General features: G+C 38.9%; 1 protein-coding gene across 9 annotated transcripts in view; it reads right to left on the reverse strand.

The window, feature by feature from the left end:
• Nucleotides 1-209: 209 nt before the first annotated feature.
• The window catches only part of st18 (ST18 C2H2C-type zinc finger transcription factor), a 31,040-nt gene continuing 5,959 nt past the window's right edge, over nucleotides 210-25,290 (reverse strand). For 2 of the 9 annotated variants that reach the window (XM_061044881.1, XM_061044880.1), the window contains exons 2-22: nucleotides 20,702-20,817; nucleotides 17,921-17,972; nucleotides 17,094-17,124; nucleotides 16,700-16,887; nucleotides 12,388-13,095; nucleotides 11,535-11,669; nucleotides 10,637-10,727; nucleotides 10,448-10,540; nucleotides 9,643-9,857; nucleotides 9,249-9,448; nucleotides 7,101-7,340; nucleotides 5,886-5,995; nucleotides 5,233-5,295; nucleotides 4,850-4,918; nucleotides 4,511-4,645; nucleotides 4,022-4,102; nucleotides 2,474-2,695; nucleotides 2,223-2,311; nucleotides 2,001-2,104; nucleotides 1,754-1,900; nucleotides 210-1,618 (exon numbers count right to left, since the gene is read on the reverse strand). In XM_061044881.1, the coding sequence (XP_060900864.1) occupies nucleotides 1,478-1,618; nucleotides 1,754-1,900; nucleotides 2,001-2,104; nucleotides 2,223-2,311; nucleotides 2,474-2,695; nucleotides 4,022-4,102; nucleotides 4,511-4,645; nucleotides 4,850-4,918; nucleotides 5,233-5,295; nucleotides 5,886-5,995; nucleotides 7,101-7,340; nucleotides 9,249-9,448; nucleotides 9,643-9,857; nucleotides 10,448-10,540; nucleotides 10,637-10,727; nucleotides 11,535-11,669; nucleotides 12,388-13,095; nucleotides 16,700-16,887; nucleotides 17,094-17,124; nucleotides 17,921-17,972 (3,114 nt within the window). In that variant the 5' untranslated portion in view covers nucleotides 20,702-20,817 and the 3' untranslated portion in view covers nucleotides 210-1,477. The remainder of the gene's footprint in view (nucleotides 1,619-1,753; nucleotides 1,901-2,000; nucleotides 2,105-2,222; nucleotides 2,312-2,473; nucleotides 2,696-4,021; nucleotides 4,103-4,510; nucleotides 4,646-4,849; nucleotides 4,919-5,232; nucleotides 5,296-5,885; nucleotides 5,996-7,100; nucleotides 7,341-9,248; nucleotides 9,449-9,642; nucleotides 9,858-10,447; nucleotides 10,541-10,636; nucleotides 10,728-11,534; nucleotides 11,670-12,387; nucleotides 13,096-16,699; nucleotides 16,888-17,093; nucleotides 17,125-17,920; nucleotides 17,973-20,701; nucleotides 20,818-25,290) is intronic. The other 7 variants (XM_061044889.1, XM_061044884.1, XM_061044885.1 and 4 more) reach the window with 6 other exon arrangements.

Genomic DNA, 25,290 nt, shown 5'->3' on the forward strand with positions numbered 1-25,290 from the left:
GTTAAAGTCAAGGGCAGTGTGGTGAACAAAACATTTCAAATAACCCAAATACAAAAGTGCAATTGATGCAAACGAACAACTGATTAGCCAACAACTATCATTTGTCTACGTTGTCATTATGTTTTTTGTCTATTTTTTTCTTTTGCATTTATTGACTGAAACTGAAATGTGAGTTGAGGTGGTAGTGCGCTCGGTTTTCAAACAGCTACTACTCCAATCTGCTTCAAGCGTTACACCGGTATTCAAAGTGTACGAATGGTTGAGATGTTAAGGCTTGTAAGCAGTTTAACAGAAAAAAACTAAAGTAGATGTTTGTTTTAAAAAGTTTACTCCTTTCTTTTTCCCCTCTGAATGCTAGCAAAGGTTGAAATAAACACCAGATTATTATTTTTTATCTCAGTCGTGATTTTTCAAAACCTGGCTCTGAGATTACAGCTACTGAGACAACAGTATTTCAAACAGTCATCAGAAACGTTTCCTCCTATGAAAATAATTGTACTGTATAATAAATTAGACACCATCCACATAATACTGTCCTACCACAAAACAGATTACTCGTATATTTTTATGGATTCATATACATTTAGGCACATACTATATGCACACTCCAGAGTGTGTGCACAGAAGGCAGTTTAATATCTATATTTAAAAAAAGACATCTTGACAAAGTGGACTTTTTTTGATTTTTGTTGCACTTTTCTTGTGGCACGTTATCTGACATTCAGGTCACTAAATGATGTTGCATTTTTGCTCACTGTCACCTTGTTGCATTCAGCTGCTATTGTTTGAGAAGGAATAGGTACAGTACATTTGCATTGCATTTTCTTAATCCCAGTGGTCACTTTGTCTTACATTCAGTTTCCAATAAACAAAGCAAAAGCAATGCTTACAAATATTGAAGCTTCATCATTTTGGTAGTTTTTTTTTCTAACTCTGAAGGGAGATCCAACTTAGGGTCTAATAATCATAATAATAATAATAATAATAATAATAATAATAATAATAATATACGTTCTCAACACTAGATGGCGTAAGTATGCCATGAAATTGGAATGTGCTTCTATGTAATTTACAATGTGCAGAAACAGATTTCTTAAATATTAATCATTTACAATTCTAGAAATAAATAAAAATCAAGGAAATAAATACACTGATGAACAAATATAATAATAAATAGCAATAATATAATAATGACATGAACACATACAGATTAAAATCAAGCAAACCATACAAAATAATTAAGTGCAAGAGGGGGTAAAAATCTCACCAGGATAAACATATCAAGTGAATGCAGAAACAGAGAAAGCATTACAAATCCGGCTGGTCATTTTCTCTGCAGTGTATTTACCGGGGAAATGCCAAACACATTTCCAAAAGCCTCGTCTTACACATGCAGCCAAGCCAGCACTCTTCAGTAAAATAGAGCTATCTAGTGCCATTATCCCAAGTCAAAGAAACCTCTTGGTAGCTCTACAGCTTAAACATGGATGCCCTTAATAGCCTGTTTGATATTATCCAAGAGGGCCTTGCACTCTGGAGAGTATTCATGCTCCGAGTTGTTGTACATATCAGTTAATGTGTTCACATAGGCTTCAAAATTATGCTCACTGATGGGTCCCTGCAACAAAAACATGTGCGACTATTAGTGAAAACAGCAGAGCAGAAAAGACAATTTATAGAAAAATGAGATATCTTGCAGGACAGGTTAGATATAATGAGTGGTAGTGTAGTCTGTGGTCAAGGCTTACTGTACCATTTGAGGCAGCTGAATGTCAGTTAGACTGTTAATGAGAGCTTGGCTAAGGCGAGCAAGCTCCTTCAGGAGGCTGTCGTTGTGCTGTTCGATCATCTTGTTCTCCTCTTCAATTGTCTTCAGGTTACATTCCATAGACGAGATCTGCTTTCGGGTACAAAAAAACAAGACAACAGTGTAAAATTGAGATCTCAAACTTTTCTTCTTCTATGTCCTTAAAAAGAAACTTGTCAGAGTAGATATTTACCTGGGTTTGAAGATGCATCATATCGGCTTCTATTTTCATGTTGGATTCATTCAGTTCATTAATTTCATGATCCAAATACTGAATATCTTCTTTGTTTTCAACACCTGAGTTAAAGCACAACATTACATTTTTCATGTTCAAACCGAAAATACAGATCCCAATGCCGGTATGTATTTGGATCTAAACTACTTGAGTATTTCAAAGAACGTCAGAGTAACTTACCACTGCTTGTTTTCAGTTTGATAGTCATCATCTCCTCCTCTGAGTGCTTTTTCTTGATACTCTGTGCATTCAGTGGGCAGCCCGACAAGCTAGTTGAGCAGGTCATAAAGGACAATATTTTAGGTCGGAGGATATCACAAAAGTTAAGCATCAATAGAGACTGTTAATGAGAGTGAAGCTGCCATAGAAAGAAAGCAACATGTCGACCGGCTGTATTGTTTCAAGATAAAATGGAGGACAGGCGACCTCACCTTCTGTGAGTGGCAAACACATTATTGGCATGTCCAAGGCCATTGCAGCCAGGCAAGGGACAATGGGGCAGTTCCTGTTTATTGGCCTTCCAGGCAAAGGGCAGCCCATTGACGGACGACTCCTTCTGTCTTTTGGCAGCGAGCGGACAACTGCCTGCGCTGCGATGGGATGTGTATTTTCCCGATATATGGCCCTGCCCGTCACATCCGATTACTGGACACCTACCAGAGAAAGACATTAAGAGCGACGCTGTAAACCTGCAAACGCTGCTGATTCACACGGGGGGGGAAAATATGACTAACTTGCATTTAATAATATTTCTAAGCTGCAGACAAAAACAAGAACATTTAACTGCTCAGAGAAAAATAACCACATCATTAAAAAAAAAAAAAATCTCTCTTTCAATAACTAGACCGGAAGATTTGTTAACCATTAAGTTGATTAATCCAGCCAAATGCTGATTAAAAATAAAGTCGCCAAAACTAGAAATAATCGCATTAACTATAAGTTACTAATCCACTAAAACTTGGGGTGGAACACGCGCTCTGTTCAGTGCGTGCATTTGGAGGTTGCTGATATTTGTGCTTGAAAACATAACTCTGAATATCATTAAGAGTTTGTCAGTTGGAATCCAGGCCTGTTTTCTGCAGGTCAGTAATGGAGTGACATGAATTACAGATAATTGTCATGGATCCCCTCATGCGAAAGAACGTAATTTAGGGGGTGGCTAACCCTTTCCCTTATTGATAAAGGTGAGAGGTCACCTGAGATGATACAAATAGCACACATGCTGCAGAGTGCTGCTGCAAAAAGCCTGTTTCAGCATTTTGTTACTCGACAGCAGCGCAGCACTTAGAGGACAAAACAACAGCAGTCCCATTACTTCCAACCAGCACAGGTAGGTAGCTTGATGCAAGGCACCAGGACAATGGAGCCATGCCATATGGCCCACTATTTACAATAATCTAGGGACATTTGCTTCCCTCCCCCTTTCTCTCCCTTTCTCTCTTAGTGTGTGTGAGATCTATTCCAGTCTAATTCCTAAGCTCGTGGCCTTGCATTAGTAATTAAAAAGAAAAAATCTGTGTCCAGATGTATAAGTAAACAAGAGCTCATATATCTGACTTTGGATTTAACTGCAAATCAATTACATTATTTCCTTTTTTCAATAACACTTTCCCAGACAGTGATTAAGCTGCAAATGAGAGCGATGCCATCAGAGCGGGCAATTCAACATTTTCTTAATATAGTATAATTACAAAAAAGCACTCAGGGAGGAGTAATAAGCAAGATAGTCCATTCAGAAAATAGGAAATATACAAAAACCCCGGGAAAAAAAAAATCCCACAAAAACACGCAGCTAATCCTTAGGAAATAATTCACTAATGTTACGGCAAGAGAAGAATTATTTTCTTTGTTTAACTTAATGGCCTCCAGGTATAAAGCCACAGGCACAAACACATAACGCATTTTCACAATGTTTTTCTTGTTTTATTTTCCAAACAAAAAAACATGACAGCATGGGATGAGGGGGAAAAATCTCTTACTTAAGCTCTTGCTCATCTTTGTCATCCTTGTTTGGTGTGAGCTTCAAACCTCCCTTTCTGGCACGTGGACATCCTGACAAGCTAAAGACGATTGGAGACAGTACGGGTTAATGTGAGGAAAAATAAAGCAGCTGAATTGTTACTGGCAGCTTTATAAGGTATGTCGAGTTTATGTTTAAACAAATCTGAATCTATAAATAAATAAATAAAAATGTTGAAGCATTAAGTTAATTTATTCTTTCGCATAGCTTAAAGCAACCTGACAAAGTCTCAAATCTGAGTGTACTTTGATTGTTTAACAAGAAAATCCTGTGCAGAGAAATTCATCTGAAGGATGTATGGTAAAGACAGCCAAGTAAATCAATAAGCACAAGAAATCAAAAAGTGCAGCATGTTTGCAGCATAAAGTGAGACTTTCACCATCTGTTTGAATGTCATGCATCTGATAAATGTATTTCATGCTCAGTTGCGACGATTTCTCTGTGCTACCTTCTGTGCGAAGCATAGTTCCCAGTCACATGTCCAGATCCATCACAACCAGGTGTTGGGCACCTGCAGGTTGAGAGACACAGAGACCAGGTGCTTTTTACAGCAAAAGACTGCGAGCAGAGCGCTGGATTCATGCTAATATGCAGAAAGAGAGTAGAAAAAGCAAAAACAACTTCATGTGGAGTTCATGGAAATTGGCGCATAATATTTAGTAGAAAAAGGGAAGAAAAAAGTTTAAAAAAAAAAGGAAAGCATTGACCCAAAGCTGAGGTAAAAACAAGCTGCCTAGTTCAACGTGATAAATCCTTTAGCAACAATAACAGTTTTCAAAACACATACTTTAGTTCCTGAGAGTTGGCTGCCATCAGTGATTTGAGTGTTTTGTCAGCCAGGGGACATCCAGACACACTAGAGAGGATAAAGAGCTAACAGTCATTTTAATGCACTCTTTGATCACAGTTGAATTGAATAATCTTAATACAATGTCCCAATGCATATTTATACTACATTATATGAAAACACAATTCCACTTCCTTGTCAGGAGAAAGCTTTTTCTTGTCAGCATGTTTTTAAAAAGTGACGTTTGATATTAAACTCTACGAGCTATGTGACAAGTTTGCAACTGTAATAATCAACAACATTTCAGCACTCAGCACTGTTTCCCCCCTCTTGTCTTTATATCTGCTAGCTTGTACTAATGAGATAGTAATTAATTATGGTACCTCCGATGTGATGCATAATTCCCCGTCACATGGCCGCTGCCGTCACAGCCTGGGGTCGGACAGCTGCAGGAGAACACAAAGCATTTAATGCACAGATTACTCCACTTCCCACAGACTTTGCCAGGCTTGAACTGATTTTATTTTATTTTTTACACTGACAACCTTTTCATTGGTATTACAGAGAGTTAGTACAGCAGGAAATTTAGTAGAAAATGATTTTGCTCAACATCGGGTTTAATGTTTCTGAAAGTGACTGAAGAGATCTGAGGGGGGTTGCTGTGCTGCGGAAACTACAGGATCCTACTTTTTCTTGTAGTGTGATTCTCGAGAGGAGAGCCAGCAGAGCATGCACTCTAACTACAAGAGTGAAGAGTTGTAAGCTTTTACAGGACATACAGGGAGGAAACTCACTTCAAATAGATACATTTCTGCTCCACAAGAACCTGCAGAAACCAGTTATAACGATGTGTGAGTTTCAGTGTGTTTTCACTCACTTTATCAAACTATCCTATTGAAACAAAGGTATGGTTTTTTTGTTTTTTTTGTCTTAAACTCCTTTGGTAAATGCTGACCATCTGCCAACTAGAAGGGAGGCTCACATTATACACAGCTGACTGGATAAAGATGCCTCGAGATGTTTCCATTCTTCATACCTCAAAAGCTCTTTCTTTGAATCTCGTAACAGCAGCTTGGCTTTGGGACTCAGCATGCTGCCGTCTCCTTGATAGTGCTGGTCCTCCAAAGAGATGTGATCGTAATCCTCCTGCAGAGAAAGAAACAAGTAAAAACATGGCTTTAACTGTCTATCAGGGGCCTGACCACAATCTGCAATGACCTAAAAGTGAATAATTAATGAAAAGCCCTGAATAATACTCTTAAAACACAAACCCTGAGGGTTAGAGTGCAAAGCAGAGAGATTATACTTAAGGATACTTATACTGTAGTAAACCATACATCCATTTAAAGTCACACTTAATCCACATAGTATTTATCATGTATAGCCATGACGTATGGACTTCCTTTTTTTTTTTTTTTTTTTCAACAGCCAAGATTGTGCAGTCACTAGATGTTGTCTATGTTTCCAAAGCAGGTCAAATGTAGTCTGATAACTCAGGATATGAACTACAAATGAAAACCCAATGAGAGGAAAACATTACATAAACAATATTAAGAATTATTTAGACCCAGAGTGATATCTGGAGACCTGATCAACACCTGTACTCAGTGTAAAACATATTTTAAAAAGTAAAAATATTCTCATGAATTTCCCACATTTGTATTTTTTCTGGGCATTTGGTGATTTCAGAACCTAAGTGTATTTATATATTTTAAAGTCACTAAACTATTTAGCAAGATTCTAGTATTTATATGATAAAGAGACAAAAAATCTGGCTATTTTCACGTGTCTTTATTCTATGGGTTTTTAACTAAAACTATCTATAGTCAAGAAAAAAATGGATTGTTTTTAGTATTTTAGACTCAATTTGACAACTTTTAAGCCACAAACTTGTCCATAACAAGAAGAGTGAGTATTTTTTTAATTCCTAAAAAACAACGAAAGGACTTTAAAACAGTGTTTCATGTCAAATTAACTCAGATAACTTGATTATATTCCTATAACTTCCTGTAAAGGCCTACACTGTTTTGTTTTTTAATAATATTTTATTTTTTTGGTCTATTAGTGAGCAACTCTGGTTTATTTTTGCTTTGTAAAAGGAACTTTCTTTGTTTGGTCACATGTAGGTACCCTCCTTTTGAGCCTCAAATGTTCATTATTTGTCGTTCACATTTCCCAGCACTTGGTGCATATTTGACATTTGTAGGAAAAACATCTAATGTGGCAGTTGTTCAGTTTTTTTTCCCCTTACCTCTGGCTCCTGTAAAAGGTGTGCTTTGCTGAAGTTGACAGGGACGGGGCTCTCCCAGCTGTCTCTCTCACACAGTGGCTGGTAGAAGGCAGGGCTGATGAGCATGCTCCCCCCTTTGGCCACAGAGGGCTCGGACAGGGACAGCGGGTCTTCCAAAGGTGTTTTTGCTTTGACATTTTCTTTGCACTTCTTCATACTCAAGTCCAGGGTTCCATTTTCATCCACCTCTATAAGCATGTCCTGAGGACAAAGTAGCTGAATTCTTAATGTCAAATCGACGATTACACATCAAAACAACACACTGCTGTAAAAGTGTACAAAAAGGATGCCTGGTACATCATTGCAGTGTGTGCTACCATATGAAAACAAATAAATTGGGGGATAAAAATAGAACCTATCTTCTAATTACACTTAAAGCAATGTAAATAAAACAGTATGATTCTCATTTATATGACAGCAGCGATATGGTAAACTTGAACCAGACAACATTTCTCTGTAAACATGAAAAAAATTGTCTTGAAACGCAGCACAAACAAACAATGCATTTAAATAATACATACAGCGGTTATCTCACACCAGACAAAGTACCAAACTAAGCCAGCGTTAATTCTGCTGAACACAAAAAAATAATCACTGGTGTGTAGTTTTTCAGTGACAGCTGTGTCATCTGTTTTCTAGGACACACAACCAAGATGGCAGCTGGGAGGGAGGGGGGTTGGGAGCGGGGGGGGGGCAGGCTGGTTTTAGGTCATCGTTATTATAGCAAAAATTAAAAAGCTTAATGTGGCATAAGTTTCCCCGCTGACAGATGTGTTTGTCGTTTCTGCGCTGAAACGCAATCGCATGATGACTTATGGCTGTTTTATGGTATTAAAAGTTTTACCTCATTAAATACTGAAATCCCTTTTCCATAAACGAAACCAATTATTCAACGCATATGTTTCATTAAACCCTATACATCATTATTTTTTGGTAACAAAGGGGAGCTTTTCAAATTAATTAAAGGGGATCATTTACATGGACGTTGGATGTGGCTGTCCACTTTAATTATCCAGCCATTTGTGTGCACATAGTCAAAATTACACCAGTGCAAAACTAAAAGAATTTCTGTCATTTATTTTAATAAGTATTTTTTTAACTGCATCAAAAAACAAAAACTCAGGATAAAGTTCTTAAATGATTCAAGACCCAATGATGTCTTCTAAGCGCCTGATAAATAAAATGAGCTTGAATTTACACTCTTAAGACGAGCTATTTGGCCCTCTCAGCGTGATATTTCAACATGCCATATACATATGCAGATAAGTTAAAGCATCCGACGACATATAACACTCTAAATATGGCCCCTCTTTTTTCAGACCTGAAAGCTGTTCTTTATTTTGTACGTCTCTCCAAGACAACTAAGCTGCAAACGAGAACAGATGATTAACTTGCTAACACTGTTTTATTCATTCAGTGGGCTGGTACCTGGTACAAGGCCACATTCTCAGCTCAACAAGCTGGGAGACAAGGATCTGTGCTGTGTAGGTGTGGAAACCTTGAATCATCTACAGTACAGTGTGCACGTATGTAACCCACAGAATGCAATCAATATTAATCATAAAGAGAGTTAAGAGAAATGTGAACACAATGCCACATCGCCAGAGATAATGACAGCAGACGAGTTTGGATTTAGTGTGAATTAAACTTTTCAGATGTTAACTCCTTTAGCTGATTGATTTAATCCAGTAAAACGCTCTTAAAGACGTTCGTGTGTAGACACACAGCCTATGCTGGATCATATAACTAAGCAAAATATCCTCTGCCATCTGCAGTGGGCAAGATGCAGTTTCAGACAACAGTTCAGGGTTTTTACATGCCAGCTGATGTCGAACAAAATACACCACCACATGTTTAATAAAAAAAAATATTCAAGTTGTAATTGGGAAAGAAGGCTGATTGTTTTTTCTTCTTTTCATGTGATTACACAAATTTTCATTTGTGTACATTAAAGCTTTATAGAGTGGAACCCTCCTTGTTTTTCTGCCACCAGAGCCCAGCTCCCTTTGCCAAATTCTGTCTTTTGATGTCTTCCCTTTTTATACACAAATCAGAGTTCCTTTAAAATGACCACATTAAATACCTTTCCAAGTGGTCTAATTTGATTACCTTTGTGGAGGTTGCCAAGGGCCGGCCGGCGACAGCCTCCATGTTCTTCCGGTAGCGAGTGGAGAGGTTAAGGATGGCGGCAGTCGCTGCTGCCGCTTGGAGACCATCTTCTTTTTTGAATTGACTCGGGGGGCTGTGCTGACCAGAGGTGGGCAGGCGGCCACCTGGAGCTCCAAGGAAGCCAGGATACTGCTGTGGTGCTAAAGACAAATAATTAGCGAATAATTTAGTTACTGAGACACCAGGTGTTCTACTCAAACTTAACAGCGCAAAAACATTTCCAACAGATGCATCCTTGAAGCTAAACAAAAGCCACGATGAAAGAGGGTGTGCATACAATATGTTAAGGAACAAATTCCTTGTTTCTAAGTAAAATAAAACGTACAACACTTACAGTCAGGGAAATGAGACATTTCTGGGTCCTGGTTAGTCCCCATTAGAGGCTGTTTGCCGAAGACCTGCGCATCAAAGCTGGCATAATCAAAGCGGATTCTGCTGTACTTGTACTTGTCCATGTCTTTTGTCAGGCTCGTTTGCAAGGCTGCTACTGGGTGAGAGAGCCTGTAGTTCAACTGGTTCATCTCAAACTTCTTTATCAGGCCCATGGCTCTACAAGGAGACAAATTAAAAAACAAATAAATATATATTGTATTGTCAAAAACTGGTACCCTGCAATAAAAAAGCAATAACAAGTGCCCAACAGGCTCGTATTAAGCACTTAAGCATAGACATTGTTTTAAAGCATTCAGGGATGCCAGTGCTTTTGTACACATAGAGTCTGGGATCTGATGTGTGTTGTAGATCCACAGCCAGGTTGCCAGACTAATTAATATAGTAGGAGTGGGCATGCTGCCCATGATATATCCACAGGGAACAAAGAGTTCTGCTCTTTTATCATCTCTAATAGAGAGGAACTCACAGGACCAGCAACCGTTGCTTATGTCTGCTTGGAAAGCTGGAAATAGTCTGTGTGTGTTCTGCTGGGATCAGGGAATAAAAATATCCCACACTCTCCTCAACAATAATAGTGTTTATCACTTTTTTCTTTTTTTTTTTTTTTTTTGCATAACCTCAGTTCTGCTTTTACAACTTCAGTCCACAACGGAGCTAAAAAAAAATATTTCTGGATGCGTGTTGTAATTATTTTGTGACCACATTGAAAGCAGTGGAAATCTTCAATGTTATCTGGCAGTGTGTACCTGGGTGAGCGGTCAGGTGTTTGTCTGCATTTCAGGCTCTCGTCCTGAGGTTTGGAGACTTTCACTGCAGCGGCGATGGGGCAGCCTGAGAGACTGGTTTTGAGGGGAAATCAAACACATTAGCCTCATACTGCAACTCATCTGTGAATACTGTGCAGATTTTTTAAAGATTATTTCCTGTGGATTTACCTTCGATGGGTGCTACGGTTGCTGTTGACATGGCCTCTTCCTGTGCACCCAGGGGTGGGGCACTTGAGGACGTTCTCATGCATCGCCAAGACTGAGGGGACGAGGAGAGACAAAGGAGATTAGGAGAATGTAAGACGTAATCAAGCTTAAACACATATACTGAGCATTCTGGAAATAAAACAAACACATTTTCATGTGCTAAACGGTGATTTATGTTGGTGGCTGGTGCATTAGAGCCTATAGAGCAAAGATCCTACAGAGACAGAAAGAGGAGAAAAAAGCAAAAGGCTTCCTCATTGTGAGGAATTCTGTAATGTGGCTGAAATGTAAATAGCTTAGTGCAAAGAGGAGCGTAACAAGACAGCTGATTATATTCTTCAAAACAAACGCGTCGTTAAAGGTCCGCTCTGTATCCTTAGAAACTTCTTCTCTGTGCACATTCTCCAATTAGTTTGTTGGAGTTGTCTATTTATTTTTGAATGCAGCGTTAGCTAGCCCTTTGATTTGCAAATACTGCCTCCAGACTAAGAGCACGCGCTTTTTTGAAAAAGTTAATTACTTTTTCTGTTCCTTTTGTAACATTACTGTTTAATGTCGGATGTTTGTTGAGTTATATTGAAATGACTTAACAATCGCCAACGTGAGGAGGGGCGGGGGGAAGAATTCAACATTCATATATTACAACGCATTATGAGAAAAGGAGAGGGAGAGAAAATCCTGTAAATTTGTTTGAAAAGTTTCTCGTACATCTTTGAATTGAAGTGAATGTGTAAGCATGTCTTTTTTGTCTTTGGGTTTGTGCTAAAGAGGATTTCAATGAGTGTGATAGTAAATCCTAAAACTGACAGCGGTTATAAGTATAATTGACTTTCTGTTACACAAACTGCGTTGGACTTACTCTCCGGTGGAACTCGGACTTTATGGGGACACCCAGACAAACTCCTGTGATGTGGGTACAGGCCGGTAACATGACCGGTGCCGTCGCAGCCTGGAGTGGGACACTTGATATCTTTTTTATCTGTCCGTGGAGAGTCTGTGGACACAGTAAAACAAGATTTAACAATGCGTACAAATAATACAACCACTAAGCTGCTTCCAAAGCCCTTCTGTGTTTACATGTATTCATTAAAGAAATGTAAAAAAAATATTCTTAAAAGTAAAAAAAATTATAATGCACTTTCCTTTATACATACTGTACAGAGGTCAACAGATTGAAATATCATGCAAAGCAAGAGACTTTTTTTCTCTTAATCTGTCATTTTAGTTAAGGCTGCAGTTCAACACAGAGCATTCACTTCTTAATGCCCATCCATCGAAAGATTACATCTAGGATTACACTTTTAGCTGCAGTCATTTGAAGAATCAGAGGGAAACATGAGAGGTACTTTAGGAGGATTTAAGACTTATGGTCATGGTTAAATATCCAGTGGATTCCTATCAAAATCCAATATTCTGAGTAGTAGCAATTCCATCAGAACAATTTTTTGTTCTTCTTTATTTTAGTCTGTTAATTTATTACTTCACTTGTTGCCAAAATGTTTTAATACTTAAGAGGATTTCCCCCCTCTGTTTTCCTCCTCCCCCCCTTCACATGCGTATGCTTCTTTTAATGTTTGAGGAGTGCCTAATCACAATGGGTTCATCTGATTTACGCTACAAGAAGCTACATTATTGAAATAATAGTAATAATATGATAACTTCTGATTCTTCACATTGTGTCTATCTCTAGATAAAACTCTATTTCCCATTACCTTTCCCTCCATGATAGTTGAGTCTGCCGTCCATGTCCATCATCCTGTGGTGCCTTCTCTCATTACTCATCTGCTCCAGGAGGAAGCGGTCCATCTCCCTGTAGGCGTGGTGCAGGACCTGTCTTTGCTCCGTCTGCAGCGCTATGGCCTGCTCCAACAGGCTGAAGTTCACCCTCCCATGGTTCATTTCGAGGCCTCTCTCGTGGAGGCCCAGAGCCCAGCCATCCAGCCGAGGAGGCCTCTCTGCCTCCGCCTCCCCCTCACTGTCCTCCTCTGTTGGGAGCGGCTTGTATCTTAGAGCTTCGGCCTGAAAAAGGTTAGCTCTAGCCAACAATCCGCCGAACTCTGGGTGAGGCGTTTCTTTCATGAGGCCGTTCCGGTCTTCAGAGGCTCTGGAGGGGCTGTAGCCGGGGCCATTCACCTTGGCAGACAGAGACAGCGGCTCCCATTCAGCCTCTCTCATGTCTTCGTATAGACTCCGAGGGGACGACGTACGGCTCATCCTGTCGTGACTTTGGTCTTCTTCTACATTACTTTTAAGGAGCTCCTCTTCATCTTCATCCATCAGACGCTCAGATGTGTCCGGCTCACACTGTGGCGAGCCATCAGATGTAACTTCTGACCATCCGATAGAATCGCTAGACTTTGCTGCTGCGTCATAGCAGCCATTTTTGTGGTCAACTCCATTGATTGCAGTCACATTTTCATCTGAAACAACAGGAAAGGACTTATTATATTTTTGTATTTTCAAGACACAACAGTTTGTGACCCTTCAGTCACATCCAGGATAAGACTGAATGTCCTCTTTAATCTTCCCTAAATCCCTTAAAGGTTTTAGTTCTTCTGTTACTTGTTGACAAAAAAAATCTTGAGAAAAACATGTTTTTTCATAACCTTCCAGAGGATTAGTATAAACACATGTTGCAATGTGATCATAAGGTTCTAATATTTCAAGAATATATTTGGATAACATTTTTGACTATTCTTTGTGCTAGTTGAACATGAACCCCGGGGATGAGAAACACAATTGTTTTCTTCTTCTTCTGTGTCTCCAATTGGAGCAAGATTTTAAGGACAAGATTATGGAGGGATTTATTGTACGGCGGACCCTGAACATCAGTGGTTGATTTAGTTATGTGTATTTTTAAGTGCAAGCAAAGCAGCAACATGTTGTCATCTGCAACAAAATAATAATTTAAAAACACATAATTGCTTTTTTTAGGGGTGAGAACAAGGAAAAAGAAGAGGATTCCTTAAGACACAGATGGAAGAAAAGGCATAGACATGAAAATGAAAGAGAGAAATCTCTGAGCTGCTGCTGTTCTGTGTGGCAGAACTTGTTTACATACTGTACCTCTGTCAAAAAACAAAAAACAAAAAAAAAGATCAAGCCACAAAGAAAGTGATCACAGTAGAGTTCAAAGAAACACGTAGTTTGCTTTGTGAGTATTAAAAAGACATTGCTTAAAAATACAAATCAATAGTTCAGGAAAAAGAAAACGAGTGTTTGTAAAACTGTTGAAGTATAAAATAAAATAAGAGAAATAGCATGACGTAAATATTAAATATGATTTAAAAAGTCACTTAGCTATCAGTGCACATCACTAAGGGACCCATTCAATGTTTTAAAGAAGACATTTTTCAGTTTTCTTAATTTTCTGCTGCCTCTATGGATTTGTATTATTACATTTTTGACTCATCTTAGATCGTCACATAGCTTCTCATTAAAGTCTGACAATATTAAAAACTCATCATGGACATTAGAATCAGAATCAGACATTGTAGAGTGAGACGACTCTTTCACACACAGAGATATATACATTTTTAAACGTGATACATTTCAGTCGTATGATTTTTCTAATTTTTCAGGGTGTGATATGACACCATAAATGAAAAATGCAGTAGTATTACGGCAAATTATTAAAATGTATACACACATTATTTCTTTCATTTCTACACTAATTTCCTCCAAATCTATTTTCTCCAGCTTATTCTTCTAAGTGCTCTTAATAATTTAATTTGTGTTGACCCATGGCCGTCAATCTTTTTAGTATAAATCCAGAAATCCTGGCCGCATGTACAGAAAGCCAGAAGATATCGCAAAGCCCTCCACACAAAAAGTCTGATCAGTGGACAAAGAGGGTTAATGTTATCCCTTAAAAAGCATCTGAAACAAGTCTTTATTAACACCACTGATTATATAGTAAGTCATGGTCAGTGATTAACAATGGAAAGCTATCATCTGGATTGATTCAACAAAATCTCTCTTGATCCCCCGACACCATTCAAACTTATGCTCGATTAAGGCTCTTTGCACAGTGAGGATTTTTACTTTCTGTAGGGCTAGATCCTCTTAAGTGGCTAGACACCCGACCCAAAAGTGGGATTCGATGTGTTGAGGAGATAGATAGAGATGGATTGTGAGAATCAGATCACACACAGAAAGAGGCATTATCAGACAGCTACTACTTATTCATGAGAAAAAGCCCCAAACTTAATCCCCACTAAAAGAGCTTTAACATCAATTATGTGGCACTAATAAAAAGACAAACTGTTGTTTGCTAGTGTGTCATTTTTTACAGTATGAAATGCATTAGAATATAGAGTTTCAAATATATTTTAAACAATATGAAGATATGTTACTACTAAAAGTCTGAAAAAGGTGTGTTAAGACAAACCTTTTTGAATGATAAAAAATGAAAGCCACTTATTTACATATATGAGGGAAGCAACAAGGGTTTTGTTTTTCATCCAGATGGACTCCCGGCCTGACACAGCGGCATACAGTCAGACAGGCACACAGACGTATATACACACACACACACACACACACACACACACACACACACACACACACATAGAAACCCAGAGACACAGAAGTGCAGTTAAAAAAAGGAAAGGGATGGAGGAAAAAAACTTGGATCCCTCCGGTGGTTTGTGTGTTGGAACAGGTGAACAGTTTGTACTCCAGAATAGCCATTACCAGCACTCTGCAGCAGGGCTGCAGTTGGCTGGAGTTGAACGCAGTGTGGCCCAACCAAACGAGAGGCTTATTTTTCTCCCTTTTTGTTAAAATGCAGATATGACCAGCTTCCCACAGCAAAAATTCTTATTGCTTCCAGTCCACTTTTCCAATTTTTGTTGTTTTTTTTAACACAGAAAATAGCCCCCCCAAAACTGACAATAACAGGAAAATATGCTCTGAAATTGTTTATCAATATCCGCGATGATTTAACACTCAGATTTTTTTGAAATTTTATTCTGGCAGCATTTTGTTTTGTTTTAAATCTGCTCCGCTGAATATCAGGTTCAAATCAGGAAAATATACAGCAGTCAATCACTGTTGGATGATAAAAAGGAAAAGTATTTTAAATACACATCAACAAAAGGAAAAACTGATGATGCACAGTGAATTACTTGGATAATTGTAATGTAATATGAACCTAGGAAACAAATAAATTCCATTTCCAATGAATCCACACAATTCAGTGAGCTACTCTCCTGGTCCATTTAACTACACACATGTGTACTATAATGAGCCGTAGACATTATGCCTAATTATGTATTAGACTGTGTTAGAGGGCCTAACAAAAGCTTTTGAAAGGGACAATTACGTTTGTTGCTTAGTTACATCGTTAAAAATATACCAAATCAGCGCAGATTATAGTGGGCGAGAATGCACATGTACACCACGAGCATTGTTGCCAAAAGTACCAAATTCAATTCATTGGGAAAAAAGGAAAAACATTTTTGCTTGTGAAAAGGCCAGTGGCACAAGTGAAAATACACAATTTCTAACTGTTGTCGATGAAATGTTCCTGTGCTGTCGTAAAGTCTTTGTAAAAATGTAACAGTCAAACATCAGAGCATCAGCCAAGCGACGCTGAAGCTTGTTTGTATTTCACAGAAGAGGACTTCAATAAAAATTCAGTTAAAAGGGACGTAAGAAGTTTAATTTAAATCAAAGTGAACTGGTGCTCCCTTTCTTTCTCAGTTTTTCATTCTATGGATTCAATGGGTTTGGACGGGCTATTGAAAGAGGACAGATGAGGGGGTCTGAAATCTGGCCCCATCAAGAGACGGTAAAGCCACGCCAGAAATATCATGGCAGATCAGCTGTCAAAACTTCAATTTGTGGACGTGAGACACAACTAATGTGGACCCAGCAGTGTAGTCTTTCACTTCCACTGCACAATGACTGCGGCTGCTGGCTGATGGCAGAGGGAGGGAAATATGAATGCAACAGATGGGATTTTAAAATTCAGCGTCAATTGTTCATCAAAACAGACAAAACAACAGGACATCTGTTTACCTGCTGGAGTGTCAATGTTCCTCAGCTCTTCTTTGTCCTTTGGCGGTGCCAGGTCCTCGCTCTCCTCTTCACATGCCTCACTGGGGCTGTAGTGGCGGGGCTTCATCAGCAGGGACTTTCTCTTGTTGACGGGGGCGCCCTGCACCCCTTCCTGAGCACTCCTCTTCCTCGCCATGGACCCATATGGGCTGGAGGGAAGAGGGGAAGGGACAAAAAGCCCAGCAGGGTCAACAAAGGCCTCAGTTGGCTTTTTTTAAACTCTAACTGGTTAAATAAGAAAGTGTTTTTGTAAAGTTAAACCCCTCTAAATCACAATTATGATCTAGGAAAAATAAATAAATCAATTTTGGCATGAAGATTTAAAAAAAAAGATGAGAAAATTAAAAGTGTTCACCTGTGAATCTCAGTGATGCAGTCAGCAAGCCCTATGAAACAGACAAAAAACAAAGATCAGATAAAAAGTCATGTTTACATTTCCACTACTGTGGCACAGCATCTGCCCACCTATTCTTCCTCAAAGGTTCAAAGCCGCTCACTACTTTTTGGCTATAGCTGATAAGATTTTATGTTCTGTAAATATTTGTTTTGTAGATAATGGTTTAAGGATAGTATCACCTGGGCTTCTATCGTTTTATGCCTCTTTTTATCAAAGAGTTTTTTTTGATTGTCTTGTCCAATGCCATCAGGTGTAATCAGTATAAGGATGGAGAAGTGGGCTCTTCATTGATCTGAAAAAGCTTTTCATTCAGTGTGACACAAACAGTCGCTCATCCTTTGACAGCATTGACAACATGATCTAAAAGGCTAAATCAATTTTTCCCAGAGGCTCCGCGTACATCTCATTCACAAGTTCTACCCCTACTCGCATGAAGCACGACCAATAATAATAACACTTTTCATGAATTTCCCCACATGTAGTAATAGCTGCAGCGCGGATAGTGAAAGGCCTCGGAGGCCCTGAACACTCAAATAATGACATATCCAGTCTAGAGGTTTTCAATCACACAATATAGACACACTCCTTAACTAATTTGAGCCAGTGTTTCAATTTAATGAAGTTATTCCCCTCTGAATAATGAAATGGCAGTGCAGTGCTCTTCAGACCGGTAAGATAATACATAAAATTGACAGTTATAAAGTTGGATTGTTGAACTGATACCCCTAGCCCATGGCGGTGAGTGGAATATGTGTGTGTGCATTTAGTTAAATAGCTGTACTCACCTGTGCTACCGTTACAGGCTTTCAATGTTTGCTCTTCACCTTCAGAATCCATCTGTAAAGAAAATATACAAATGATCCTCTAACCGTACAGATTTCATGTTTTTAAATATAGTTTCTTTATTTAATATGAAAAAAAGTATCACCATTTAAAAGATGAAGACGATTAGTGGGGATTTTATTTGTCTGTCAATCATAGCTAGTGAGCCTTACAATCGGTTTTGCGTTCAAAATCACAATGCTCTCAAAAAAAAAATGCAAAACATGTTAAGTATAATTTTAGGATTAAAAAAAAAAAACTTTTAAGGTGAGGAACATGTAATGACACCAAAAACATGACACGAACGTACGGACAAAACCTCCCTGTGCGTGTTTAGACAGAAATAGTTGCTAAAATCCATCCACTGTGGCGGGCTGTTGCTTGTGTGTCCCAAATAAAACCTATTAAACATAATTATTCCAGGCTGATGGTGGCGTATAGTGGTCACAGGCCAGTGAAATCTGTGAGTCATAGGATATGCTGTTACTTTTCCCTGGTAATGGGAAACATGACTCCTCTCTCTCGTTTGCTGTTGTGATTGAAGGCACTGACCTGTCATACATTTATAATAGGGGAGCAGGTGTGGCAGTGATGGACCTTAATTTCCTTTAATAAACCTTTTATGTGCCACACTCTTAATGCCACGCCGGGCCCTCAGAGGTCCTGCTCATAATAGGTTCATTACTTTTGATTACTACAGCCTATTGAGACAAACAACTCACAAACACTATAGATTACATTCTGTAAAAAAACGAATGTACCTCATTAGTTTGTTGCACTTTTCCACACAGACATGCTTCAACATTTCCTATAAATGTGTTGTTTTGAAAACAAAATGTTGCTCTTACTTTTTTCCAACCTGAGATTATAACATGGACATTAATCAAAGTTCAAATGATGCTATCAGAGTACTAAAATATCACCAGTGACACACACAGTTGTTACCAGGGTGTGTTTTTTTTTATTTTTATGCCTGACATTTGAGAAGCGCCCTTTTCATGTAAAACACAGTACTTTATCGTAAAAATGTTATACATTTTCTTGTTTATGTATTTATCTGGATTTATAAAGGAATATGTGTTTGTAATGATGTTAGCATGCTATCATCTTATAGCATAAGAAAACTCAATGCTACAGGATTCAACAAATAATTCAATACTGCTCAAGAACTTCACATAAAAACGTAATTAGTCTTGAAATCTGAAGATTGCTTCATATTTCTTTCTATTTAAAAGCTGAATATCCATTTTCCCATATTATAGATGTTTGAGTCTGACAAGCAAACCCAAACCTTTGTTGTGTAAGCACCGCTCATAAAGTCTGCTATATGTACATTTCTCACACAACAATGACAAAGCTGATCCTGACAAAGCACAGGCTACTGTAAATCTAATTCACATAAGAAGTGACAAGTAACAAGACATCAGTGAAGGCCTCGTGGATACTCTGGCGTACGAACAGGTAGTCCTGGCACGGCAACAACATGGACAAACATGTGACGCTGAGTGTTTACAAAAGCAGAACAAATAGATACATTCAGGGTCAAACAGGAGAATTTAGATGATATCCCTATACATATCTGGATGAGAAATGTATATAATGGACCCTAACTACTATGATGGTATGACGTTTCTCCTGCTCAGAGGGTCACTTCTTATGCAGAGTGCTAGGCTGTATAATACGCTGGTCACCCATGTATTAAAGTTGAATGCTAATATAAATTTGAAGCCCTATAAGACATCTTTACAAGCAGCAAGCTGAATATCATAAAGGGTTTGCAACACATTATTATGAAGTTGAATATAATTTTTCATACATTCATCAGTAATTATAACTGTACAGGTTGGCACCCATAGATGGAGAGTGGTGTATAAAAATAAAATATATATAACAACGCTCAGTTGTAATACAAAATATGTCTTTATAGATTTGAATTGTTGATACATGTATGTAAAAAAATCCCAGTATATCTGCATGCAACGACATCGCACCTTGTTATTAATTCCATTTATATACTGCTTACAATACATACATTTAATTATTTAAGTTACAAGTTAAGAATGCTAGTTTCCATCTACAGTTTGTTGCCCGTGCCATCCCAGCGTCTTCTCTGACATTACATTTCTGTGTAGAAGACAACTACTCATGTCAATGTTATCAGAGATTTGTTGGGATTGTTGTAGGATCCCTATTTCAAAAGTAAACACCCACAGATTTACTTTACTGAGTACGCTTGTTAAGGTTGATGATTACTCAATATAACTACTACCTGCTGATTTATTTCCATGTAGTTCAAAATTCACATTCACAGATACCTGCCACTTCTTTATGAGAAGAAACGGATCCCATTAAACATCAGCATAGTTCAAAGTCTAGAATTGTCCTTTACACATAAATACCTCATTAAAGATCTCACTAAACTTTGTATTAAGGAAGTTTAATCAGGTACACATCCAAGTGAGAACACCTCACAACTACAGGCAACATTTACTTTGCAAAAGGCTGACTCAGCTGTGCCTTTTACAGAGTGTATTATCTGCCAACCACCCACAGCTCTACATAAGTAAAAAAAAACAATCTCTGCTTGTGTTCACTGTGGTCAAAGGAGCAGTGACACTCCACCACTTAAGAGTGCTACTTATCCAAAACACTGTTGCACAATCATTCATCACAAGAGACTTTTTGTCCCTAAAAAAGTAACTTTCATCATAAATGAAAAATGTAAGACCTGATTGGGTGTTTACCTTTGATCGTAGTTTCCCAAGCACTCTGTAGGATAAGATGCCCGATCCGCACTGTCCAGTCTGGTTGATGTTTTCACACTTGTTTTTTCTCAGGAGGTGATAGTGTAATTCATTATCTAGAACACACACAAAAACAACATATATAAAATAGAGTTACTTATTGACTTCTGTTGCATCTTTCTGGAGATTTTTAGCGTTGTACCTTCATAACATAGAGCCATACAGTCGGAAAAAAGATTGTAAGAGAGCATTAATACTCTCACATGGACTCCGAAGCACAATGCAAATTGATTGCTTGACAGAGATCAAATTGCTTGCTTCTAATTAATACAAAACATCCAAGAGGGAAAACAAGGATGAACACAATGAGTACATTAAGCCTCTTCACTTCACAGATCTTATTATGGAATTATTTATTTCTGTTAGCTTTGAAAAAAGAAAAGAAAACAACATCTTCTTAATTATAGCTCACAGAGCACTTCCCCACAAAAAACAAAACTGAGGGGGAAAAGATGGGGAGGGAAGGGGGTTATTCACCCAGTTTCATTAGCATATGAAAAAAGACTCTACTATTTGAGCTGGTTCGTCATCTGCTGAATCATATTTATGCGCCCCCCGGCCCCCCCCCCCCCCCACACCCCCTTCTCCTCCTCTGGTGCACACACCCCTACACAAATAATGCTTTAGAGAGGACGGTTTCCCTGCGTCTAGGGCAGATTTCTCAGGGGGGAAAGGAGGCAGCCTGATGCTTGGGGTCTATGAGATTTTCTATGTGTTAATCTGGATGCTAGCTGTCCTTGAGCCCAGCCCATTCCCCCCTAACCCCATCTGCTAGCATTCCCACCACAGAGGAAGAGAATGGGCTGCGACTGGGGTAAAAAAAAAAAAAAAAAAGAGGGAGACCTTCCCAGTCCAGCAGTCATGAATAACCAATGCCTCTCACCATTATCAGAAAGGCTGGATCCAAGCTGAGACCGTGGAGAGGAAATATCTGTAAAACACCCCGACGCACTCTTGCATTTTGTTGTAAGTGATGCTATTATGATTATTTTTCATATAATGCCTTATTAATACCATGCAGCTGCTGTGGAGATTCATCACTGACCTTGAGTCTTTGTGTCCCCTTGTTCCCAGCTTATCCGAGCACTTGGGACACTCTCATGTAATTAACACAGACATTATTGTGGTGGAGTTAAAAAAAAAAAAAAACAACAACACAGTGCTGATACCTCATCTTGAAGCCAATAAAACGGGGCCGGAGTAGCAAAGTAAGATTCTGGAGAGCATAAAATTAATTACATTATTTACATTTCCTTTCAGATAGAGGGGTACAGGCGAGATGATAGAGGCAAATGAGATTACACCAAATAAGATTTCAAAATGTCAGTGCTGCACACTCAACCAAGCAACTGTTATGATTAGATTACTTGTTTAATATAATTACTGTGTAAGGCTGCGTATGGAAACAATGCATACATGATACAAAAAAGAAGCCAGGTCTTAACTGATTCTCATCCTTTTCTGCGCAAGCCTTCTCTTAACCTTTCTTCAACAGTATCATTTTGAATTATAGGGAACGGATGGGTGCTCTGTGCAAGGTCACTGTCTGGTGTGTACTTACCCCCCCCCCCCCACCCCCAAACCCCCACCCCACCCCACCCCCCTCTCTCCTTGTTTTTGTTTCCTCTTCCAGAAGCACACAGAGCGAAGGGTTAAAACTGGAATGGATTTAATTATGGAATGAATGGAATTATAATGCGCCTGCAGCAAGTTTTCCTCCTTATTTATTAAAGCAGCTGATGGGCCAGGTTTGATGAGCCACTTCTGGCATAATTGAGTCATCACACAAAGAGGGTTCCTCGCATTCAGAGTGGTTTTATCAGCAGCAAACAGACCTGATTACTGGCAATTACACTCTGATCTAGGGGAAGGAGAAAAAAAGGGTAAATGTGCGGGGTAACTTCTGTGTTTATAGTTTACCCCGGGAATAATTTTCACATTAATTTTACATGCTAAGTGTTTTCTGTTTATGTAGAATAAAGAGCAAACGGCAGGAGATAGCACCTTGTACTTTCATTTTCCCTTGTAATGGATGTCTCGGGATAAAGTGAACTGATCATAATTTATATTTACCCTATGGGGAGTTTTAGTCGTTGAAAAGAACTGGCTGAACATAAAAATAGTCAAAGTTCAAGCGAAAGGTGAGCTGGCAGGAATATACCTGCTTGGAAACGCCTCTGTCGTTGGAAAGCAGGTTAAATTGTGTACCAACAAAAAAAAAAAAAAAAGGCAGGCGATTGCTTTTGCTATTTTCATTGACATGCAAATGTGTTTGTGGGGACTAAATTAAGCTCTGCACAGAGATTAAAATCAACTTCTGTTCAGAGAGTATTTAGATAAACAACTTTTTCTTTTTTTGTCCTTTTTGCGAGGTGGCCAGGGAGCCATCAGACGCACTGTGCCTAAATACCAGCTGGACATTAGAATAATAGCTGAGATATATTTCGGAAGGGGGGAGGGGGAAAGAGGATTTAAGGTGACTAATCTATGTTGAAAACTTGGTCCTTTTTTTATTATTGTTTGACTATTGGTCAATGTTTGTCAGACTATCAACCCTAAACTACACTTGAAAATGTTGTTTGAGATGTTTTTTTTCTATAACTGTTAACTGATAACTGTTCTCTCTTAAAGCTCAAAATAGAAAGATTGGATGGATTTATTTAGTTTAATCAAAATATCTGTGGAATAAAACCTTCCACAGACTGTGTCCCTTTCATATAAAGTACCCTGTCAAACAAAATTGAGAACAAATTGTGAATCTGAAAGTAAATTATTCTGCCGATTTATGAGCATTCCTCCGCCTTATAGGGGTTTCTGGATTCAAGCATACACAGTAAAAAAATCTTGAAGTCAACTGCGATTTCAGATATAACAGCCTCACAGCTACCCTGACGGCCAAGCAAAGTGTTTGTGCCTTTTGCCAAAGAGTACTTTTATAGAGGAGCGTATTGGCATCTTATCACTTCTCCAAGACAGAGATGCTTCAATAAAAGAACACAGCTCACAGAATTCTTAACAGACAATTAGGAGCCTGGCTAGCCACTATCGCTTCAATGATTTGTTATGATGGCATAACTACAGGGGAAACTTGTTATTGGACACAGTTAGCAAGAGTCCCATAAAAGAGTCAGATGGTGACACCTTTGCCGAGGTGATTTATGAATCCTGTAATCGCTTTCCAAAGTCATCCCAAAGCCTTCCCTCTAAATTGAGTTCATCTGGAGCCGGACCACACGGAGGCACCAAGTCCAGATTGTTTCTTCTGACATCAAAGAGCCAATTTCTGTTTTTGACCAAATTTCTCGTGCTTTTTAGTTCCCTCATCGTATGAAAGGGGCCTAGATGATATGCTATTTTATTTGTGAATTTCAATCCAATTAAGAGCACCAAAATATCGGGACAAATAAAATTAGTATCTTCTTACACAACACTGTGAATCAATAGCATAATAAACAGAGTGGCAGACAATTCACCCATTGGCAAGCCTCCAGACGGCCGAACCACTCTCATGTTAGTTTGAATCTTTGAATTCTGTCATGAACATGGTTTTTCAAACCTGTCTAATTTAGGGACAGGTGTTTGGGGAAATAGAAGTTCCAGCCCTGGTGTAACAATGAGCAGAGTAATCCTGCTCATTGTTCCTGCCCAAGGAGGCCCTTTCATGGAGGAGGTGGCATGAATGCTACCAGGTGGTCTGCAATTTGGAGAAACGTAGTAACCGCTCCAGCTAATCCCCCCGTCACAAAAGGCAGGTCTCCAGTGCTCCAGGGCTCTCAGGGGCAAAGAGGAAAAGTTTACCTCGAAACACACAGCGTCTGAAAGGAGTCAGGGACTCGAGCAGTGATTCCTAATCAGATTGCGCTGAAGTGAACAGCTCGCATGGCAGCTGTAGTTTTCCCAGGGTTAATTACCTTTCACTGCTCTCTCTAAATGAGTCAGCTGTTCCTGTCATTAAACAACCCCACTCTATCTGTGCTCCTCTGTCCTCCACACACATGTGCACATGGGTGCGCACGTTCACACACACACACACACACACACACACACATACTAACCCATTCACTTATAAAGACGCACCTTTGTTTGCCTTTTACTTTTTCATGTACTGGATATCAAGAAAAGACTTTAAAATGTTGATCATTTGAATATTAGAGCCACTTTGATCACTTTACTCATCAGTCAGAGGCCGTTGAAATGGGGGTTGGTGTCTTTGTATTTATGCTACTGATGTTTATGCAGATAGAAGGCAGTATTCCCCAAACACCTCCCCTACCCTGTTGAAGCAGAATAATACCAATCTGTCAAGGTCTAATTCTAAACAACCCCTTTAGTACTAATTGAGTATATATAGGAAGCAAACATGCTCACATATGTGCACACACGAACATACACAGGCGTACGTAGAGACGCACAATCACATGCACACACAGATACTGAGTCCAGCTCTGATATAGTTGTGCTGTCATCAATTCTGAACAATCTGTCTGCTCACTGAGCTCAGTGGCTTAGGATGTTGGGGGAGTTTTAAG

Source organism: Labrus mixtus, chromosome 8 (genome assembly GCF_963584025.1).
Source record: "Labrus mixtus chromosome 8, fLabMix1.1, whole genome shotgun sequence".
Lineage (NCBI taxonomy): Eukaryota > Metazoa > Chordata > Actinopteri > Labriformes > Labridae > Labrus > Labrus mixtus.